Source organism: Platalea leucorodia, assembly GCF_965183815.1.
Source record: "Platalea leucorodia genome assembly, chromosome: 2".
Classification (NCBI taxonomy): Eukaryota; Metazoa; Chordata; class Aves; order Pelecaniformes; family Threskiornithidae; genus Platalea; species Platalea leucorodia.
Genome location: NC_138824.1, coordinates 122,581,571 through 122,604,247, shown reverse-complemented (window position 1 = coordinate 122,604,247; position 22,677 = coordinate 122,581,571). Strand labels below are relative to the sequence as shown.

The window sequence follows — 22,677 nt, the reverse complement described above, 5'->3', positions numbered from 1 at the left end:
TCTAAAACAAAAAATTGGGATTTGTGGGGGAGAGGAGGGAAGGCTGGCTTTAACCAAACAGCCAAATGTCTTTGGCTAGTTACATGCAGTTGTTTTTTCCCCACATTAAAAAGGAAAAAAGAAAGCCAACAAAACAGACCTTTTCAGCAAAACTGCAGCCTGTGTTATGTATGGTGCAGGAAATGGAAAAACTTTTCCCCATAAAGCTTAGCTGCCACCAGTGAGCAACTTATACATTGTTTAGGGACCCTCTAAAAATTTTTAGTTAAATTCTCTGTCTCTCCCCGTCCCTTTTTGACTAGATAACTTTGTTAAGGACCAGAATGACTGGTACGCTACATAAAGCCAGTCAGCATTTGAGAGATACATACTTAGCAGGCACATATGTGCTGCTACTGTATGGCTGTTTGCAACTCCATGTAGTTTCCATCATTTATCAGTCCCCCCAAACCAAAAGTACAGTCAACATGAGTGCAGAAGGTGAGCTTTGCTCACTCTTGGTCTTGTAATCTGCAATGGACTTTGGCTGCACAGAGCAACGATGAGGTGTGATGTAACCGCACAGAGTGAAAACACTGTAGCAGCAGAAAGCTAATTCTGGTTTCTTTCTCATTTACTGAGTGGTCCTGTTCTCTGCTCAGGCAGAAATACTTCAGGCAGTTCTGTTTCAAAAAAGAATAACGGTGTACATGGGACCAAACCGCAAGTGTTCTTGGTACATAATATAAAGTCAGACCCTGGACTTGAGTCAGAAGCTGTCTGTCTGTTTCATATTCAGTATTTATTCTTGGAAGCTCAATATCGGAGCTCCACAGTCAGCCCTGAAAGCTCTAGAAGAAAGTACAGTTTGGCCGAGCCTTGTTTCATGGCCATACTAGGTTACAGAACAGTGCAGAGTTAAACCCAGTACCATAAATCAGCTTCTACTTATATGCAGCATGTGCAACTTCGTAAGCTTCTCAGTAAATCCAGTGAGAGTTTCACATTTATAAGAAAACAAAAGCCAGCTGATTCATACCACTGGTTTGCAAAATTTTCTTCAGTCATCTAGGCCCATGAATACCGCAGTTGGAATCTAAAGTTGGAGCTTAAATTTTAATCCAGAGGAGCTGTTTACTGGAAGCAAATGCCTCCCTGGGACCTATGTGGTGGTCAGCACTTCTGAAAGCCAGCTCACTTCTACAGAGACATTTTAAGTACTTGATGTGGGCTTCCCTATGTTGGAAGTTTTGTTTCGATATTGAGGTAAGGTTGACTGTGAGATGATACATAAAAAGTTCGCCTATGTCAGCAGAGGAAAAGGAGCAGAGAATCAGAAGGAATCTTCAAGGCTATCCAGGCCACCTCTCTGCTGCCCTACGCAATTGTACCACACGGACCCTTGAAACACTACTACAGCAATTAAGGGTGTATTGTGTTTCCATAGGAATAATAACGCTCCACGTTCTTGGAGCTTTCAAAAGCCCTAGGCGTTCCCTGTCTAGTCCTATGTCACTAGCAAAATCCTCACCTGATAGCTCAACTGATCCATTCTCTCTCACTGTGGGGGAAGTGGCACTGCAAAGTCTCTGCAAATGAAAAACCTACCCAGGAAATTATTTTAAAACTTTCTAAAATTCATGCCCTGTTTTTATGAAATCTTAATTTGTGTTAACACACTAGGCTAACAACACCTTTAAGTGCTAGGAAATGCAAATGACCACAAACAATATTATTTAGGAAAGGCAACAGAGTGCTGAACCAAATGAAAAAAAAACCACTCACAGTAGTGTCTGCATCTTTGATCTCATTGACGGTACCGCCCGCAGGACTCTCAACAGAGATCTCATGAGGGGGAGGAACATTGGCAGCTGCATCTGAGTTTGAGAGAGAGCAGTATTATTTTGTTTGGTTTTTATTTTTTTTTATACCCATGTACATGTAGATACACACAGAAGCAGTTCAGCAAGCATAAACCAACAATAAAATTTGATTCCTATTCCCATCATCGTGACAGAAACAACACAGGAAACACCTGAAGAGCCTCAGGAAAAGTATCAAAAGCACTAATCAGAACAAAATGCTAATGTTCTATCTAAGCAGATGTAATTTTGGAAACATTTAGTTAAGTGCAGCAAAAAGTGCACAGAACTAATTTCTCAAGTAGGATTTTCATTATTTATATAACAAAATAATGTCAGCATATAACACGATCTCCAGATCACAAAGAGCATTATTTGGAGATGGAAAAATACACAGCTCTTTCTGAAATCCAAACACCATCAAATTTCTCAATTTTCTAGTAATTCAGAATCAGCCTTGACATGAGTCAGATGAAAACTGACCTCTCAATGTGGTAACATCAGCATCCGAAGCTGGAGTTGGAGTCCCACTGCTGCTAAATAAAAATAAAATCAGAAATTGAAGCTGGACATGGCAAGATAGATTTCTTAGTTTTTGATTTATCTGTGATTCTGCTGCCACACCAAATAACATGTTTGCAGAAGAAATTTGTCATGGTACTACTTTGCTGATAACATTGTAAAAACTAGGCTTTGCAATATTTCAGTTATCTTTTGCAACTTAGATATTGGTTTGCTTGCATCATGCAACACATCATGTGCCTCCCTGGGCTGCTAACGTCCTTATATTCCAACTGACTTGGAGCTCCCCCCAAAATACATTTTGCCTTCTAGCAGTTCTGTAAAGGAAACAAATACAAAGACCAGAGATAAAACACAAAGATAACCTGTAATATTCTATAAAACCCTCAGTTTTTAAAATACTCACCAGTGCACTAAAACATCATAACTGTACTGAAATCACTACAAGATGATGGGCTCTTATCATGACTTTTACCCTGCTCATTTGGAAATCTTCAAAAGGCATCAGTTTCCAAATCCAATTATTGCATTCACACACACACAAAACAACTCTAGGCCAAATGTGGAAAAGAAAAACATTTCAGATAAAAATCAGTTGAAGACTGTCAGCCTGAAGAAAAACTAACAGCTTTGACACAGCTCTTAGAGTACACCCAAGCTCCTTGGGGCCATTTCTGTAAGCCCTGAGCAACTGTCAAGTTACCAAGAGTGGGAGACACGCTCTGACAGAAACAAGCCTTTCCTGAATGAAGAAAAAAATATTTTTTAGGTTTGTCATATTTTTAATATATACAGCCCAATCTGTAAGATTAGAATTTTAAGTGCTGGAGAGAAACTGAACTTCAGACTTCAGAAAATCATTGAAGTTGATTGCATTGAGATATTTTTCTCACTTCTAAAGGAACTCCTTTTTTTTTCGTGGTCATACTTGTGCCATAAAATAAGCATTGCAGCAAGGAGTCTTCCCTGTAATATATGCAAGTGCTGACACTATGTCAGCCATGCTTCCTAGCCTTGTCAGGTCTGATTTTTGATTCACTTACTAGATTACTGGTCTTGCAGTCTGTCCTCAATCAAAACTCCAGTCAAAGTTAATGGATACGTTGCCTCCTTCAGGATGTATAATCAGTCTCTCTATCACTCCAAAAATCAAAGGCTTCCAGCACCAGCCAGACAACCAGATCCAAAGTTACATACTAAAGATACCGGGGCGCAAGCATATGATCAAACATATGATAGTTTCACTGAGTTAATGTCTCAAACTCTGTTTCTCCCCCTGCCTCTCACAGACACATAACACTTGCCAATAAAGAGACCTGAAGACAAATCTGATGAATTTTCTATTTAAGCCAAGAATCTTTTCACCCACCCTTTCTCAGGAGGCACAGGCTAGTCCTGCGCATAATCATTAAAATATCGTAAGTTCAGGGAATGTTAAACTGACAGGGTGAGATCTACATAACAATTATAAAATATTAACGGAAAACAACATAATCTCCAGATGAACAAAGCAGAAAATACTTATTCGAGAGTTTAAACAAAACCTTCATGTATTTTTCTGAACAACTAAAGCCGATGAGCTATATGCAAGCTTTGAAATAGTTATTTGTGTCTGCTTCCATCTCGTGGACACTGCTACCTGTTTTCAGCCAGCACAGCACAAGGTAACTCTCCACCGATTCTTTGACAACCTCAATAAATCTTGGAATGGCTTCCAAGACCGGAAAGCCAAATTTTACTAGCAAGTATAATTTAGACAAGATGTCCCCTCTTACCCACTCTGCCATTGCCATCACATGCATAAAGAGTCACAAGTAACTCATTCAAAAAACATCAACTTTAAAACTGCTAAAACCAAAACAAAACCCCACATTAAAAGCATTTAGATTTTCTTAAGAATGCTGGTTACATTTTACAGGGATTTAGTTTCCTTACTTGTTTATCATCTTAGAACTGAAATAAAACCTATTGCTTAATTATTAATGGGTCAGATGCAATATTTTCCAATTAAAGTCACCTAACTCCAAGGATGCATTACTCTTACCAGTTTCAATAGGCATTAGATTATATCTGTACCAGAGTCTCACCAAATTACAGCACCAGTAAATAAAGCATTTTAGTGCATCATATGTAATGATGGTATGTTCAGAAGCAACTATGATTCTACTTTCAGGAGAGGTGAAACAATCTGGGATTTTACTTATTACAAACTGTTTAGTGTAACTAAGGTCAGAATAAAAACTCAACGAAAACAAAGTGATGTGCATTGAAACAACTCTGCCACAGGATTTGTAACCTTCTGTTCAGCTGAAGTGCTCAAACGCGTACATAAACATTAGCTAAGCCTCGTATCAACCCTCTTTTCTTGAGAAGGGGACAGCGAGAAACGTGATTTGCTTTGGGAGAATGATTCAGGCTCTGAGCTCAACCTGAGACTCGCAGGACTTGATCCAGTGGGTCGGTGCCCAGGATACTCTGAGGGCCTCCAGGCGCTCCTGACCTCCAGCTGCTGCGGCAGAAGGCACTGGTCGCCCGCGGATCCCACATCATACCTGCCAGCCTTCTGCAGATGTGGACCGTAACTTAGGGCATCTCAAAAGGCCCTAAAAGGCTATCTGACCAACTGAAATGGGGATGCAGTTTTGTGGTGGGTTAGCCTTGGCGAAGGGCCAAATGCCCACCCAGCCGCGCTCTCACTCCTCCTCCTCAGTGAGACGGGAGAAAATAAGATGAAAAAGTTCATGGGCTGAGATAAAGATAGGAAGACTGCTTACCAATTATCTCCATGGGCAGAACAGACTCACCTTGGGGAAAATTAAATTAATTTATTGCATATAGATAGATTTGGGTAGTGAGAAACAAACATTAAAACACCACCTTTCCCAGGCTCAACTTCACTCCTGACTCCTCTACCCGGTGTGGGCTCTGCGGGGGCAGCAATTCCTTCAGGAAACGTCTGCCTGCTCCAGCACCAGTCCTCCACAGCCTGCAGGGAATACCTGCTCCACCGTGGAGCGCCTCCTCCGCCTTCGACCTTGGTGTTCCCTATGCCGCCATTTCTCATTCTTTTTGTTCCCTCCTTGTCTCCCTGTGCAGTGTTTTCACCCTTTCTTAAACATGCCTTCCCTGAGGTGCCACCAGCTCGGCCGCGGGGCTCGGCCGTGCTGAGGCGGGTCGGTCGGAGCCGGCGGGAACCGGCTGTGCCTCTCCTCACAGAGGCCGCCCTGCAGCCCCCACGCTGCCAGCGCCCGGGCACCCGCGCCCAGTACTGCAAGATCAATTTTAACGTTGCTTCAGTTTTTAAAGAAAAAATCCTCAAAGTAGGCAAGAAAAAACAAGGAGAATGATGAGCTATGGTATAAATCACACTTTCAAAAGAGGAGCAGCATCCAATTTTTCACAAGTCCCAGAGCACTCTCACTGTCGCTGACTCAAATGAGCAGCAGCCATCCATGCGACAGGGCACTCTGGTTAGTAACATCAACTTAGGCAGCGGGTTAGCCACGCGGTGGCAACCACAGACCAAACCGGGCCACGGGGCAACTGTGAGAGTGCTGAAAAGCAAGGGGAGAATAAAGCCGCTGTCATTTAGAGCGTAGCAAAACCATCACCTTAAGCAGTAACAGGCTTGCCAAGGCTGGGTAATATATTCTTACTGGTACTGAGGGGCTTTTAAATACAAGCCCCCAAGAGGCAACCCATTTTCTGACAAAATTCTGGCTCACAGCTAGCTGGAAAATTAAAAGCCGATGGTTTAAATAACACCTAGTAAAACCCTAATCAATCTAACCAAGCAAGACGAGTCAAGTACTGAATTTGGTCAAATTAACAGTTACCACTTTTTCTCAGGAGGATAAAAATACTGTTTTAAGAAACTGTGCTATAACCTACCTCACTTTATGCACAACATTGTTTTTTCATTGCTTTATCAGAACGATGAGGTTCGCTTTCTTTTTGCATCCATTTCTTTTTGCCTTCTACTTCCCCTTAACCTTTTAATTTTTCAAATGCCCACTTTATTAATCTCCTAAAAAAGCAGCAATAGTACTAGGTATCTAAGGAAGCCACTCAAAATGCACGTGACAGCGCATATACTGATTTGCCTGAACACACTGCTCTTCAAAGTAAACACAGATTCAAATTCCCCTTCACACCATTTAAAATACTGGGGATTTTTTTTTTTTTTCCCCAGGATTAATCCAGGGCCCAAGCTTTATTTTTGACTATACCTACACAAGCAAGCCACTCTGCATGGAGGGACTATATTCCAGCAAGAGCTTATGGTGAATTTGAGACACATACATATGAAATGTAATTTCTATTGTCCTACCTGCATGAGTGATGCCCTGGACCACCTTGGCTGAGCAGTAAGCAAAATATAAAAACATACACATATGTATGGAAAGGTAGGAAAGCTCAGGTGTGTTTCTACTTCACTGCAGGCAGAACTGCTGAACTGTTGAAATGATCCCAGCATGGAAACTCTTTTTCTTTCATGAAGCACATTTAGATAAAACGGTACAAATGGTATAAAATAGTACAAAACAGTACAAAATTTGAGTTGATGCATCATCAGCCACTGCTGCCACCACTGATGAAATATGGATCCTAAATTTGCCAGTGTATTTCAAAGCAGAGAACACGGACAGAACAAAGGAGGTCCGGACCTGATTTATTGTGACTGATTTCAGTGAGTCCAGAATCAGCAGGCACCACTCAGAAAGGACACATGCTTCTATTTATTTCATTTGACATTAACAGCCACTTCTGAAGAAGAGAAAAAGTAGTACATTATATTAATCCTTTTCAACTATCCCATACTCCTTATCTTTTCTTCAGTATGTTATTGTGCATACACCATTCAAGCAAGGCTCTGACATAAAAGCTATACTTTTCTATTGCAGCAATTTTGTGCTACTCCTTTGCCTCCAGTTGATTCTCAACTTCTGGCTTTTGAGCCCCCGCCAGGAATTAGACAAAATTACTGTCCTATTGTCACGAGACATACTCCAGAATTAAGAGAGCAAAATTCATTATGCAAAGTCCTGATAACCTACTGAATAAAGCAATTATTAAAAGTCTTTAGCTGATGTAGTGCTCCCACACTTCCCACTGGGGCAAAACTCTGCCATGTCCACTGGGCCGCTCTATACACATCTGCATTATGTCCTACGTATTACTTTTCCTTTGAGGTTTTCTCCTCAGTGGTACTTAGTTTAATCCCTCCGTCCCATAAAAGGCCAGGCTAGCTGAGCGTTTAACCTACGTGAATGCATGCACGAGCCTTATGGGAACGAACTTTCATCCTGCTGTTACGCAATTGTCAGTAATGCCGGATTGTGAGTTATTCTGGGAAGTAAATTACACAAATACAAGCCACCTTTCTGTAGGCTACACTAAAACTATCTTAGCATTTAAATAGCTGAAACCAGATTTTTCCAGCTAGGTAGACACACAGTATTGACATCTAGGTAGGATTATGAGATGTATTAAATCACAGCTTCAATTTAACAGTTGTTTTTCGCTTTCAGTACAGTTTTGCTTTAATCTAGAAAGGTAGTGTAGTTAAAATGACCAACAGATATCCAGGGCCTATTTTCTGTTCCAGATCAGCCTCAAATTAAGGAAATGTCCCCCAGTTGTTTCACAGAAAAAACAGATTGGTCAAAGCTCATAAAAACAAAACACTCTTAATTCTTGTGCCTGGGTTATACTCTACAAAACGAATCTACTGCAAAAATTCCTACGTTCTTATCAGTGGGAAAACAGACTGAGAAATACGCCTAGTGCTAGGCCTCCAAACTGAAATGACTGCTTCTGCACAGTCATCAGAGAAACTGGAGTTCGCCAGAGGACAAGTCAGAGCACCTCTGTTAGACCCCTGCTCTGAGGTATCCTCCTGAGAAGCCTGTCCTTCCCCTGAACGTCTCAGCCAGATACCTACAGCTGGTGCTTTAGGGTAGTCCTGCCATCCCTTGAGACATAAGGCCAGGTGAATTCCCTGTTCTGACACAGATGGCACAGCTGGGGTGGCAATACAGCCATGCTCGAATCATTGCATTGCCCTGCGCTGGACCAGCCTCTCTGCACACGTGGGTCAGCAGGCGACACCAGCACTGCCCAGGAACCGTCAGAAGCACACTCACATCTCCTTCTGTGCAGGAGGGACTTGATGCTGGATTTCCCATGCTGTGCCTTAAGGACTGCGGGTGATCCTGGTTTAGGTCCTTACTCCCGTTTCTTACAGAACATTTTAAAAAGGTCTTCATTTTATTCTGATGTGTACTGGGAAGTCTAGTATATTTTTTCAGGAAATAATAATGTTGGCTGTTGGCCATACTGAGATGGCTCACTCACTCCTCTTAATAGAAGATGCCTGAAGTTAGATGAGACATCTTCTACCCATGACAGCCAATATTTTTACATGACCCTGGCTTACAAATTTCACTTCTTAAACCCTGTGGTGCAGAGATGCCCAGGATGCTCTTAGAACAAGGGTTGTGTGTTTTTTAATTTTGCCAAAATAAATTGTATTTTCTTCCTGATGCTCCGTTATCCAGAGCAAATCTACCTCTTTCTGTCTCACTGATTCAGTCTTGTATCACTCTCATTATGCAATAAAACACTATCATATCCAAGCACAAGACATACAACAGCTTTTAGAGGAAAAGATATAGTAGAACCAAAGTTTAAACTGACGGTGATCCCATCCTAAAGCTACAAACAATCTGAAGTCATATATACTGGGATAAAGGCAGTGAGTTTTTGAGAGAGATGCAATAAAGCCTCACAGTGAACTGAGTTGGGTAAAGCTTGGCAATTGTCTACTGGAGCCCCTTTAATGCCTGTCACAAAGCACTCGATAAGATGGATTTTGTATGAGTACAACATTAATCACTCTGATCCACCTTTCAATCAAATGTTGGGCTTTTTGCATTGTTAGGTTGTTCAGCCCAGTGCACGTAGGGACTCTAGATTAATTAGTGTTGACTCTAATTCCTCTCATGTATCTCCACTTTTACGAGATTTCCTGAATGGTCACACAGAGGGATACAGTAGGTTTTCAAACTCAAACTTCTTCAGAAAGATTAATTTTTTCAGAGTTTTCAACATTCAGACTGAGATAACTGTATCTCTGAATTAACATTTTCTGATAAGTAAGATGTGGTTCCATTCATGTAAAGAGCCAGTCTAGAGGATGACGGATGCTAATGAGAAAGAATCAGACCCGCGAAGTTTACAAGGACAAGATTTTTTTTTTTTTTTAATTCAGTTGCTTTTCAAAAAGAAAAGCATATAAAAGTTTAGTCAATGTTGCATTCTCAACAGAGAAAATTCTGAACAGATGTATGCCACCCAGTTGACCTGGAGGCTTCGGGGAGCGCTCATGTCAAAGGAGTGTTTGGCTCAACAGGACAGAGAGAAACCAGTCTCTTAGGAATCACTTTTGCCCTTATTGTCTCACATTATTAATTTTTATATATATATATATATAAAATTTATATTTATATATATATAATGTTGTGGTTATGAAATCATTATAAGGATACCTAATTTGGGAAGTTGGGGCTTTTTTAAAAGTCTGTTAAGTGATTACTCTTCCCAGTAAATGAATTACTCATATTTATAATAGCTTTATATGGCCCATAAAGCAGGGAATTGAACTTGCCAATTTTTCAGATGAGTTCAGCCCTAGGTTGTTTGGGTTTGAATTGCTCTAAAAATAACAGCTTAGATTAAGTTTTGAGTAGGAATGGAGTAATAACTTGAACTGGTTTTCCTTTCAGTTCAAAAAAGACATGCAAATACCAGGTCAAGTTCAGGTTTGCTTTGGTAAAAAGAAGCCACAATTCAGACTGGTTTTCATTTTTATTGCCTTGTTAAAAGTGTGAGAAGCCCAAACAGCCAATTCCCTTGTATCTGTTTTTAGAGCACACCTCTCAAAAGTTTTTTTTAAAAAGCATTTAAAAAACATTCCACTTTTTTGCTTTTTGTAATGATGACCAGGACTACCTTAAAGCCTTTGGGAAAGGTTCACAGGATAACCGGAACACTAACACAAGTAACTATGGACACATCTCTTTCCCAAAATAGATTTTCCCCACTAAACCTCTTCAGGTAAATAGGCTGTATCTGTGCCCGACGGCCAACAAGGTGATGACATACTTAAGCAAAAGTACAAGCCCCAGATTGGCTGAGGTATTTTGAGCACGTCAAGCATGCTAGGCCAGCCTGCGAGAGGTTCACGTGTGAGAACCACAGGATTTCTCCACTGCACTTTCCTAGGTGCCCTTTTGCACAAAGGTGAATTTTGTTCAGTGCACAAATCAACTCCAGCAGCAGCAAGAACTGGCGAAAGGACCGATCACAACAAGGCTTTAAAAAGGGAAAATGACTTACCCACATGACCAATCAGTGCAGGAGCTGACAAGAAAAAGAGAGAAAAGGTTACAAAATGTCACAATTCAGCCCTGCTGTTATCTCCAGGCAGAATAAAACGCAAGGCAAACACAGATACTCACCCGCCCATTGCTTCCTTTGTATAGGACAGTTTCTGGAAAACAAACAAACAAACCAACCCTAAGTACATTTGAGTATCATAAGGTGAAAGGAACTGAAACACAGTTTATATCACTTTGTTGCCTCCCCTGTGCCAAAATAATTACCTTTTCTTTGTTCTATGTTCATTTTTTAAGTTCAAAATTTATTAACAAATTCCCCGCCGAAAAGAAAATGTGTCCTACATTTCCAAAATACAACTGCAACTCAGCAACAGATGCTGTGAAGAGCACTAGGTCTGTCAGAAGATGCACTGCATTTCTGGATTTTCCTGCATTGTTCTGCAGGAACAATGTTCTCACCTTAGAGGAGGCTAGTAATAAGATCATTTTAAGCAAGTGCTCTTAAGAAATACACTATTACTTCTGCTACTTGTCTATAGATTTAAAACCATCTTTTTGAAAGTACAGTTACAGCTTAAAAATAACATAGTAGGATTGGTCTGATGACTTTGTATAGGGTTATATGAGTGACACAGGTGACATTTTTTCATTTATTGGTGTATAAAGACTAAGGCAGGGCTACACAGTTCACAATTTTTCATCAAAATTCTCCTGGTGTTAGTGACACTGGTTGCAGAGAGGAGTCCCAGGAGTTTCTGCGGGGAACCCCACAAGAAGTGGAGGAGATCTTGAGTGGTTTGCAGCACGATAGTTGTTGAGGAATAATGCTGTGTCCTGCTGCTGTACCAATGTGAACAGAATATAAAATACTTATAGAAGATTATTGTTCAGCTACAAAATTTCTGTTTCTCTCTGGTTTTAGGGGAAAGGAGATTGTTTAGCGGTTTGTTTATTGGGCTGGCTTTCTTTACATAATCAATGCAGATACATTTTTCAGTAAAAACTCAACCCAAAGTGGATCAACTCAAATATCTACTTTGAAGTTAAATGACAATAAACTTAGCACATAGTATTTCCACTCGAAAACTTCTCTGCGAAACACCCATGTGTATTTAGTGACCTGAGGACTGACACTCTAAGCTATCTTGGTGATTCTTTTTGTGAAGGAGGAGTGAAAAGGCAGAAGAGACTTTTTGAACAGGTTAGCCTGCTCTTCTTCTTCTTCACCTATGTTTCTAAGGAAGTCTAGAAGTTCAGTTTTTATTGATTCGGAGCCACCCCAAGGACTACCTTTCTCTTCTTTCCAGGACATCTGTGGACAGTAAGCGCGATCACAGCTAGAACGGCAGGCAGCCTGGATATCAGCCTGAGGAGGGCTTGCCAAAATACTAATTTCAGTCAGTTTGCTTTTCAGCATGTCCTTTGGCCAACCTTTATTGTACAAGTCCATTGAATGAAGTATTTGGAGATACTTTAGTGGGAAAAACTAAGACACAGCGAGACCAGTTTTAAGTGACAAAGAAACTAGCAAGACTAGGTAGTCTAACAGTGAAAAGCCTAACTCAGGGCCAATAAAACTGTACTAGACTTTGGGTATTTTTTTAAGAGGTCATTACACTGCTCTATACAGTGTTTGTACTCAGCTTTAGTGCGCTGGGATCTGCAAGGAATGGAGAGACTGATTCCCTCTCTACAACCTTTTGGAAAGTTACAGATAAGTAGTAGCCCTTTTAGTAACAGGTGTTTGTTCATTAGAAAAAGAGACTTTCTTCCATATTCAGTCAGTCAAGGCAGTTCGTAGGTGCTATTAAAAACAACCCCGGTTATTAGGGGCCCCAGACATATTTTTAATACCACCTGGTAGTCCGTCCCCATCAGCTTTACTCACTAGTCCACAAAGGCGACTGACAGCAGAGGTCAGTATAGCCCTGACTACTGCATCGAGCGAGGCACAGAGATGCCCCGGCGAGGGATGCCTTGGCCAAAGCTCTGTTGCAGGGCAGCCTGAGGAGCTGGTGGCATCCAGCTTTCCCAGACCTGGGTCCCAGAACTTAACCAATATGTCTTGTTATTTCCAAGTCTTCTATTCAATAAGTTCAAAGAAGAACTTACAAGAACCAAACCTGAAATGCCAAATTATTATTTTAATGGCCAAGGCCTGGAATAACAAACTCTCTCTCCACATCTACATTTAAAAAAAAAAAGGCATCAAATGACTAAGTTCTCATCCAATTTTGTAGTAAACTAGCAATGCCTAATACTGTATGATTGGCTTTGAATGACAGCCTCTGCATAGGGTAGCTGGATTATTCCTTAATTCACCTAGTTCAGGACAGAATATTCTCTCTTCACTGCAAATCACATCTTTTGTGAAATAAAATAACTTTAAAGGATTACACGCTTTAAATGACTGTTTAAATGACCTGACTTACTACCACTCTTTCTCAGGCAAAATCTCCCACTGGATTCAACAGCAGCTTTGAGAAGTAATGGTAAAGATTGTCACCCTTACATTTGGTTGCTATATAATGCTGTGAAGCTATTGCAAAAACGACGACGACAACGAAATGCATGAACTGTAAATTACAAATGAGTCGATAAAAGAATTATCAGTCATCCATTAAAACCCATATGCCAATGCAAAGCTTGCACAGAGATTATTATCATCTTGCAGCTTTATGTCACAGCTAAAATCTTAGGTTTTACAGTAAATTCAAAAGGAAAGTATGATCTCAATACCCGGTCTTCAGTGTCTTAAAGTCTACAGAGAGCTGTAAAACAGATTCACATATTTTGGATCAGCCCTACAGACTGAAACATAAGACTTGTTTTTTATAACGTTAAATGTTTTTTTTTTTTTCAACTGAGGATGTGAAAATGAAGCATCCCGCTATTGCTAAGCTGGCATGGTCTGCGATAGTTCGTAGTGTGATTGCCTTCCTCTCTCTTAAGTATCTAATTTGCATTCCAGCCTGGGGTGGGGGCAAGCACTGACATATTTGAATTTCATGGCAAACAGGCAGCTTTTTCCCCTAATTAGAAGCCAAGGGCTCTAGAGTTCTAACATTAGCTTGGTTTCTCATTTAGTACAGAATAGCCTTTGCCAAATCACCTCACCTCCCTGGCTCAGTTCCTTCACTAACAAGATGGAGTTATAAACATACCTACCACACAAGGATCTGCAAGGATTAATTAACATCCTTACCCTTTGAATACTTGAAGTGATCTATAAATAGTTCTACGTAGCTGCAGCAGCAGTCACACCAAAGCTCAAGGGAATGGCTTTTACTCAGTGAAGCTACCTCTGGCAGATGCTTTGTATAAAATTAGTTCTCTTGAAGCGAGACCTTCATAACATTATTATACTAATTCTAAAGCTGGGAGCTGGGTTTTGTGTCAGTTGCACTAGCACCTCCCTTTCTCAACAGATCTGTTAGTTTTATATAACGCAAAATTATCACAAATTAATAAGAGTCCATAGCATTAAATACAGGCTACCACAATCCCACAAATCATATACAGTACCGACTGGATGGATGAGCTTCTGTCAACTCGTGAATTTGCAGGAACAGCAATTATATAGGATACTCTTGTCTGATCCCAAGAGGCGATTGTTATGCACAGAAGACAAAATACCTTGGAGATAATTCCAGGCAGGAGAAAAAGGTGGAGGAAATGTCAAGGAGATCTTAAATAATCTCATATTAGTTTAAGCCCATCTGTGTAGGATTGTACCAAGCATGTTTGATTTAACCCACCTGTACACATCATTTTCAACAGGAAAGTCATACCAAGAAACAATTCTCTTTTTGCCTGTCCTGATTCCCCACCACGGTGCGTGGCAGAATCATGGTCTCATGAAGGCAAGGGCAAAGCTTGGGGGGGAATTCAAGGAAATGGACGACAATGCCCAGAACTGAAGCTGGAGGGAAGGCTAGGATGGAGAGCAGTGCTCTGAGGCACAGCCCTGACAGGTAAGGTGAAAATATGGTCTACAGTGAGCAAAAGGAGAGATAGTAGGAAAAGCTTAGTGGAACAGAAATTGTTTTAGCCATGTTCAACTTGAAATGAAAGCTGGACATCCATGGTAAGGTGTCAGAAACAAGCTAAGTGTCCAGTCTGTCCAGGAGGAATCAGCTCCACAGCAGAGGTGAACTCTCAACATAGAAGTGTGTGTTAGGCAGTGCTATCTAGGAACGAGGTACAGACCAGGGAAGACAAGGAAGAACTACAGATTTGCAAAGTAAAGGAGCTGATCAGACAAGGATGATGAGGATGAAGTATCAGTTCTGAGCCCTGCCTGGAAAGAGGTGAGCACAGGCTTCAGGGCTGACAGTTTCTGTGCTGTGCCAGGTGACAAAGAGAGAGACCAAAAACACAGATTTAGGCTGGAACTGGAGGAGAGTGACCAGAGAGAGCATTAACACAGAAAGAGCTTAAGAGAGGAAAGGGAGATGAGGCAAGATTTGGAGAAGCAACCGGAGCTAATTCATCTGTTTGCATATATGTGGTGAAGGTTTGGGGGGGTTTTTTTCTTCTTAAATTAGAGGGGGCTAAAACTTTCAATGCAAAAAGAAAGAGACAAAGTCAACAGGAGAACAGTAAGTGTGGGGATAAGAAAGGGAGTGAAGGAAATCTGACATAATGGCTCAAAGGAGGGCAACAGAAGAAATTGTTTTTGCATACGTAAGGGGGGGGTGGAGGGTGTGAAAGAGCAGACGAAATCTGCTTTTTTGCAGATTTAGAAGAAACTGGAGATGTTCTATGCAAAGAAAAAAATGTTAAGGTATCTAAGTCAGCAATCAAAAAGATACTGGAAACCATGATCAGGGCATTTCATTAAACAGAGAAAGACAATGGTTAGCAAGGAAGATCACAGAAAAGGAGAAACAGCACAGAAGGTCTTTCTGCCTCAGAGGAACCTTAGGAAGACAAAATCATCTACCGCATGAAGTGATCAGAAACTACAGCACCGGGAGTAAGTGGTTGCAAGCAACTCGTCATTGGGGTGCTACACCCCACCTCTGAACACAGATCAGAATTCAGGAAAAATCATGTATTTTACATTGCTAAGTGCCCATTTCAGCATGCAAAGAGGGTATTTTGTTTTGGTACCCATTAAGGCATCCTAAGGTAGGGTTGCCTTCTGCCCCTTTCATCCTAGTCTCCCTCACTGAGCAGTTAGCCTGTGCTCCAAACACACTGAAACATAGAGCTGCTGATGGGCTTAAGAGTCAATGCTAAACAAATGTACTGCTGAGTCAGCACAACTGCAGGGTTTGTTTCTTGGCCCAGGAGCTTCTCGAGTTGACTTTTGGAAGGCGAGCACCTCCTGTCACTGTTTTGGGGATTCCTGGGGAAACCGTCTGCCTTTTGGTTCTCAGACAAAGCTGTACTACAAACTCCTTTCCACAGCTAACTCTTAGCTTAACTCTTGGATCTCAGCCCCACCAAAAGGTGCGCACAGCACAAATCTCTCTCCGGCATCCAAAAATCTTACAGCCCTGCTTCCCTTGGAAAGGATTCATGACCTAATCCATCTTGTCATGTGTCTCATTTGCCCAACACTGTTCAGATACGCTTTGTTATACACATGGGGCTATATATGAGCCCTCAGCAGGTATAGCTGAGTATCTGCACAATGACTTAAGTTACATGAGCTCCCTTAATTCTTCATTTCTCATGACAGCTTTTCTCAACATGCCTTGTTGTTGTAGATTGTTATCAGATCTACAAGGAACAGCAGCTCATTAAAAATTTTTCTTCTGAAATTCGACTGAAGTTTGGAGAAATAGCGATTGGGACACGCAATCTGGCATAGGGGACGGATTTGCCCTATTACATGCCCACACTGGAAATGCGGGATGCAGACAGAACTTTATGACTGGAGCACTGCAGTGTCATGCTTTTTGCTGCATTTTGCTATGGACTTGGGAAGGAGATTTTACTTGTATTGGAAAGGCGAGGGTCTATTCCATTAGAGTCTCTTGGTAAAACATAAATTTCCTGAATTTTCCAAGAACTGTAAAACATCAAGTTTCAGGATTTTGATGAATTAAGAAATGGCCCCAAATTAACTGACCAAACAGAACAATAACAAAAATCATGCAAGTTGGTGGGCCTCTTTGCTTGCTTTAAGTGCCTTGATGAAGAGGAAGGTCACAAACAGATAAGTATGACCATCAGTATTTTAGGTCCTCTCCACCCACCAAGGAATATTATTAGACCTATTTCAAGGTATCCACTGCACTAAAAACTCAGAGACCAGTTCCTGGCAGGGACTGCTGAGTAGTTGTGCTTCGACACCACATGGGAAGCAGCTCTATGCAGGCAGAAACCAGGGTTAAGCAGCTGGCATGGCCCTGACTTGTGTCTCTTGCTCCAGGAAGAAGTTACTTCTTCACCTTTATCTACGTGCCCCGTATTCTAAATTCTGATTGTCACTTTTTTCTTCCTCTGGGCCTACACACACAGAAGTCTACCTACTTGTTTTGCTGTTATTATTGTTGTTGTTCTGTTTGATAGACACATCAGTGTGGGCTAGGTTCAGAGCACACTGGCAATCAAGAGAGTATTAAACAAGAGGCTGTAAGATCGCTCAAAATAATCACCCAAGAAAATCTCCAATAATTTATTTTTCCCCACAGCCAAAGGCCACCTTCAAAATGTCAGCATGCGCTATAGCTAAATGTTATAGTACAGTTTGTATTACAACAGCAGCAAAAGTCTTATACTGGACATTATTCCCTTGTTTTCTGTGATACGACATCAGGCTAATGAAAAAAATGGAAAGTAAAAAAAGTATAAGCGTAACTTGGTAAAGATTGTATTTTATTCACTAGAAAGGAATTGTATTTTTTTCCTTCTCTTCTAATCACAGTATGTTTATGAATTGTATTCATAACAAGACCTGACATTGTTTCCTGCTATATAAGCATATATACTACTAGTCAATGTGAAATCACCTGAGGCTCCATAAAAAAAATGTAAGCAATCAAGGTGTCCGCAAGGTAAAAGGTACTCACCAGTATCTTTCAACAGAAGCTGAGTTTTTACAGTGTATTCTGCACACTGTGGTTTTGTTTTTGATTTTAAAGAACCGCAAACTCTATAAGGATGTGCTTGATTTCACATCTACTTTTTTAAACCTCTTGAAAATATCTTTGGTCTTACTACCACTCCACATTTTTCAAACCTTCGGGGCCTTTTAACTTTGTTCCTTCACACTTAAACATTCAGCGCAGCATCTTCTGATGCAATTTGTCCAAAATGTTGCTTGGAACTTCTTATATTAATTGCTCCGTATATGCTACAGATTGGTGAGCCTCAAGGTGTGCAAAATTTTGTTTAGGCAGCACAAAGCCACCAATTTTCTGAACTTTCCACATCTCTTCAACAAATACACTTTGGAAGAGCACCTGGTTGGTGTGCTACACCTTTTCAGTTGCATCATGGCTGAAACAGTAGCAGAGCTTTGTCCTGTTGAAACTAAAATGATTAAAAAAAGGAAAAAAAGAAAAGGAAAAAAACCTGACACATGAGTCGAGGCTTTAGTCCACCTGGCTTGATTTCTTCTTCCTAATCACTGTCAGCAGCAGATGCCTCTATGGAAATTGTATGAAGCTCCAAAAACTGGACAGGAACCTTAAGCGATCTCTCAGCATGCTAAGGAGACACAGTAGACAACCAGTCTAGGAAAAAAGTTCTTTTGACTGTTGCAGTATTTGGTTCTCAAACTGCAATAAATCCATTGTCTAGAAGTATTACAAATGGAAGAGAAAAATGCAAACTTTATTCCCAACAGCCTTGCTCAGCCCTAACAGGTCACAGAAGAAGCAGAAGTTTGTACTGCTCTGCTGAAGCTCTTGGATGTGAGGACGGGGCAGCGGTAGTCTAGCCTGGGAGCTCACCAACACCCAAACCACCTCCTGACTCCATGCTTGGTGAGCAGGTCCCAGCAGTTAAAGGAAGAAACAAGGGAAGCACTGGCAACTGACTCTCCTTTAATCTTCTTATTTACTGTAAGAATAGGCTGCATATGAAAATTCAAACCTCTGGTTTCATTTCATATGACAAGCTGCACAGAATTAAAGAAAAATTGTAGAAAAAAATAGGCAGGGAAGCCATTTTTTTTGTAGCTAAAAAACCCCTCCTTGTAGCATCCCCAGAACACACAGAAGGAAAAAAGTCTTCTCTAACAGACAGAAAAAGCAGGAAAGCAGGTATCAAAACAGTTTGACCAGCTACTCCAGAACTGCTGCATTATTTCAGTAATTTATAAAGTAAAAAAATGTGCCCAGCAGCTAGGTGGGCATTGTACAAAGAATATCATATGCCAGCTGTAAACGCTCCTATGAACAGCACAGATTGTGATGGTTTGGCAGCAGTGCTTCAATCTGGTAGCAAGAAGTACAAGGCTTCTGGGAAATTAATAGTTACTTTTGCTTATGTTTCTCCTCTCTTGGATTTTTCAAGAATTATCTAGCAAAAGTGTGAACATGCCACAGTCACAAGGCAGAGTGGGGGCAAGTTTTGGCAATATCAGAATTCCAGACACGCATGGCCCAAAGTGTAGAACGACCACGTGAATGGGATGAATGAGAACATTCTACATAATACAGAGTTATACTCCCCCTCAAATACAGCTACGCAGTAAGGAACACAAGCAGAATTAATTTATACGAAGGAAGGTTTATATGAAGAAATATACTGTAAAACTTCCCTTTAGATTAGAATTACCTTCTCCTTTTCTATTTCTGCCAAGATTTGAAAAGAGATGGAGGGATAACATAATCCCACACTTTAAGTCTACTTAATATCCAAAGAAATTTGTTAGGCTAGTATTCATCCTACGTAAAGTGCTTTCATTTATCACGATCACACAGAAAGTAAAATGAAGGAATTTCAGGGGAAAAAAAAGAATATTTAAAATAATCTTTTATGGTTGGCATAAATCTGTTCATCTGCTCCTTCTGAAAATCTGGCAGGTGATTTGCCTTAAGAATCTGAAGAAACCTTAGTATACGTATTATATATTACTATATGACATGCACATATATATACACACACAGGTATAGGCAATGACACAGAGGCAGGCCTCAATTCTCCAAGACAACATATGGCGCATAGCTTGCTTATTACAGAGCAGCAAAAGCATTGCCTTCTGAGGCACACCTCCCCTACCAGTAGAAGCCGCCTGATGGCAAAAGAGCAAATTCCAGCTATGTATACCTTCACCTCCACCAAATTAGTCAAGTCTTTGACAGACTATTAGAGACTGAACAACATTTTTTCTGAAGGAAAAAAGTATGAGAGCTTGAGAACAGAGCTGGTCTAAGCTCCAGCTGATATCCAGTAAGAAAGTGTGTTGAAACGAAGAGAAATAGAATTTTTCTTTACATGAACTAAGCCATGCTGGAGCAGACATCACAACATCTGTAGGTGTGTGACAGTGATTACCAGGGATTAGAGGAAAGGGTAAGAAATAAAACCAGGAAGGAAGGCTAATAAAGTGTCATTTAATTACACTACTCAAAACAGAAACTCCACACTACAGCAAAAATAGCACGAAAGCAATCATTTTGCTGAATTATTGTTTATTGAGAGCAAACCCCACAGATTTATTTTGCCTAATTTTCAGATATGCTGAACTCAGAGAGAGAGAGGGAGGGAGGGAGAGAGGGAGGGAGGGAGAATTCATGGCATGTAGCACTTCTGAAAATTGAATTTCATGTTGCCATCTACCAAAAAGTAATACAGATACTCTAGAATAAGACTGCCAGAAACTGCCAACATGCATAATACAAAAGAGGTGGCAGATCAATGCTATGGCAGTAATAGCCAATGTGTACCAAAAAAAAAAGCAGAAATACTTTGATCAGCTGCAGGATCTAAACTAAACTCTTGAAATTAACCACAGATGATTCACAGATACTGGAGAGCAGAGGACGATTAAAAACAAGTGGTATTTAATCAGGCATGTAATGGTCAGACAAAGAACTACTGACAACCACATACACTGCTTTTCTACAGTGCCAGGCAGAAGTGAATCTTCCTTTTAAGCAATTGAGTGTGGACTATTCACCTGTATCACGTATGGACACTACAGAGTACTGTGTGCCCTGTGAAATGATGGCAGCCCTTTGGTGAGAAGTGCTCAGCACTTTATAGATCAAACCTAAAGAATGGAAAAACAACACATGGCAACAGCTGACCACGAACAAATGAACAAACATGCTGTAATGAGAGAAAAAAAAAAAATCCCACAAGTATGGGAAAGGCTTAGCCGTGCAACTTGGTCAGCTTAGCTGGTGAAAGTGGAAAGAACAAGAGTGTAGGACACAGTGCTTTAGGAAGTGTGCTCGGTCCCACAGGCTGACTCCAGCTCTTACCACCACATTCAACTGGAGCAAGCAACTAGCAGGAGGAAGGATGTTCTTAAAAGCAGAGACGTAACCGCTGCATCTGTTTGGACTTAATGTTCTCAGAGGTGCTTTAAAGAGGTTTCACACTCCGACAAGCATTTTGTGCACGAGCACATATGAGAAAGAGTGAGTCAGTACTAGAGTTAGCAATTAAATCCACACTCTGACCTATGTATTCAAAAATACACCATCAGACCCTGTGAAGCTGGCTGATTGGGGGGTGAGATAGAGTGCTCTTGCTTTCAGTCTTTGGCTCAAATTTAAATTGAATTCAGGCTTTTATTTCAAAAAAAGTTCCCTGACAGATTCGTGACATTTTATGTGGAGCACAGTGGTGACAGCATTCAATCCCCCTAGTCTCCCATCAAATCAGCCCAACAACCATCACCTTTTATCAACTATGCTGAAAGCAGATAGAAGGATACACAGTCCTTTCCCAGAATATTGCAATACTGAAGGGAATATATCCATTTACAGGAGAAAGGAAACATAAATTGCACATAAACCATCTGAATAAATCATCAAACACAGAGCACTTTATCTGACTCCACTGTAATGCCAAAGGATCACACCCAAAAAGGTAAAGCAGCAGTGGGAAGTTAGATGCACCATCCTGCTTCCAAGAATCATCCTGATTTCTTTTAATAAGCTCCCGCTATAGATCATCTCACTACCAAAATCTTACATAAAGCAATGATACGTTCACTGTGCACATAAAAATTTCACATGAATTTGTCTCCATCATTTTGCAAAGTCTTCTAAGGACAACAGTACCATCAGACATCATAGAAGCAAACTTTGGCTAGCATCCACCTGTGAAGACTAGCACGCAGGCTCAGAAAAAAAACCACTCCCCATTATCCACAACAATTTCATCCTCATTCCCTAGTGCACATTCCTAGCATAAGAGTCCATAAAAAAGCAGGAAGGAAAAATCCATACTAGCAGAACATTACCGATTCTATGGGATCATACATTTAAGACTTATTATCAGTTTCATAAAACTACTCATCCATTAGCTTTCAAAAATAGAAGACATTGTAATCGTAAAGAAGATCCATAAACCACCATACATTTTAAGACAGCCTTTTATCCAGAGAAATTAAGATGTCTACTGTATCTTAGATGCATACAAAGTTAAGTACTTAATTCTGTACTAAGGACTTAATTTTAAAATTCACAAACTCCTGAAAAGACATCTTCATATTTCATTTGAGATAGGCTTCTTTAGTTTAGCTTAATGCTCCTTTTATTTGCTTTAAGCTAAAACAAGCTTACTTCAACTGAAATAACAGAGAATATACCAAGATATTCAGCAATTTTTTATTAAATTGTTTTACATTCGTACTCTGATTTTAACCTCTGCAACTCCCCATGGTGACAATGTTATCAATTGCCCTCATAGGACACTAGAGGTTTTTGTATTTATAGCCACACTCATTTCCTTCAGGCTGCAGTGCACAGACGTCACAAACCTACAGCAACGTA

At 40.6% G+C, this 22,677-nt stretch overlaps 1 protein-coding gene across 13 annotated transcripts in view; it reads right to left on the bottom strand.

Moving 5' to 3' along the window:
* The window catches only part of IMPG2 (interphotoreceptor matrix proteoglycan 2), a gene marked incomplete at its 3' end in the record, with an annotated part of 67,481 nt that overhangs the window by 25,237 nt on the left and 19,567 nt on the right, over positions 1-22,677 (bottom strand). For 10 of the 13 annotated variants that reach the window (XM_082337706.1, XM_082337697.1, XM_082337696.1 and 7 more), the window contains 4 exons: positions 10,886-10,917; positions 10,764-10,787; positions 2,325-2,377; positions 1,765-1,856 (listed from right to left, as the gene is read on the bottom strand). In XM_082337706.1, the coding sequence (XP_082193832.1) occupies positions 1,765-1,856; positions 2,325-2,377; positions 10,764-10,787; positions 10,886-10,917 (201 nt within the window). Of the gene's footprint in view, positions 1-1,764; positions 1,857-2,324; positions 2,378-7,030; positions 7,120-10,763; positions 10,788-10,885; positions 10,918-22,677 lie in introns of those variants that run through there. The other 3 variants (XM_082337707.1, XM_082337700.1, XM_082337699.1) reach the window with 2 other exon arrangements.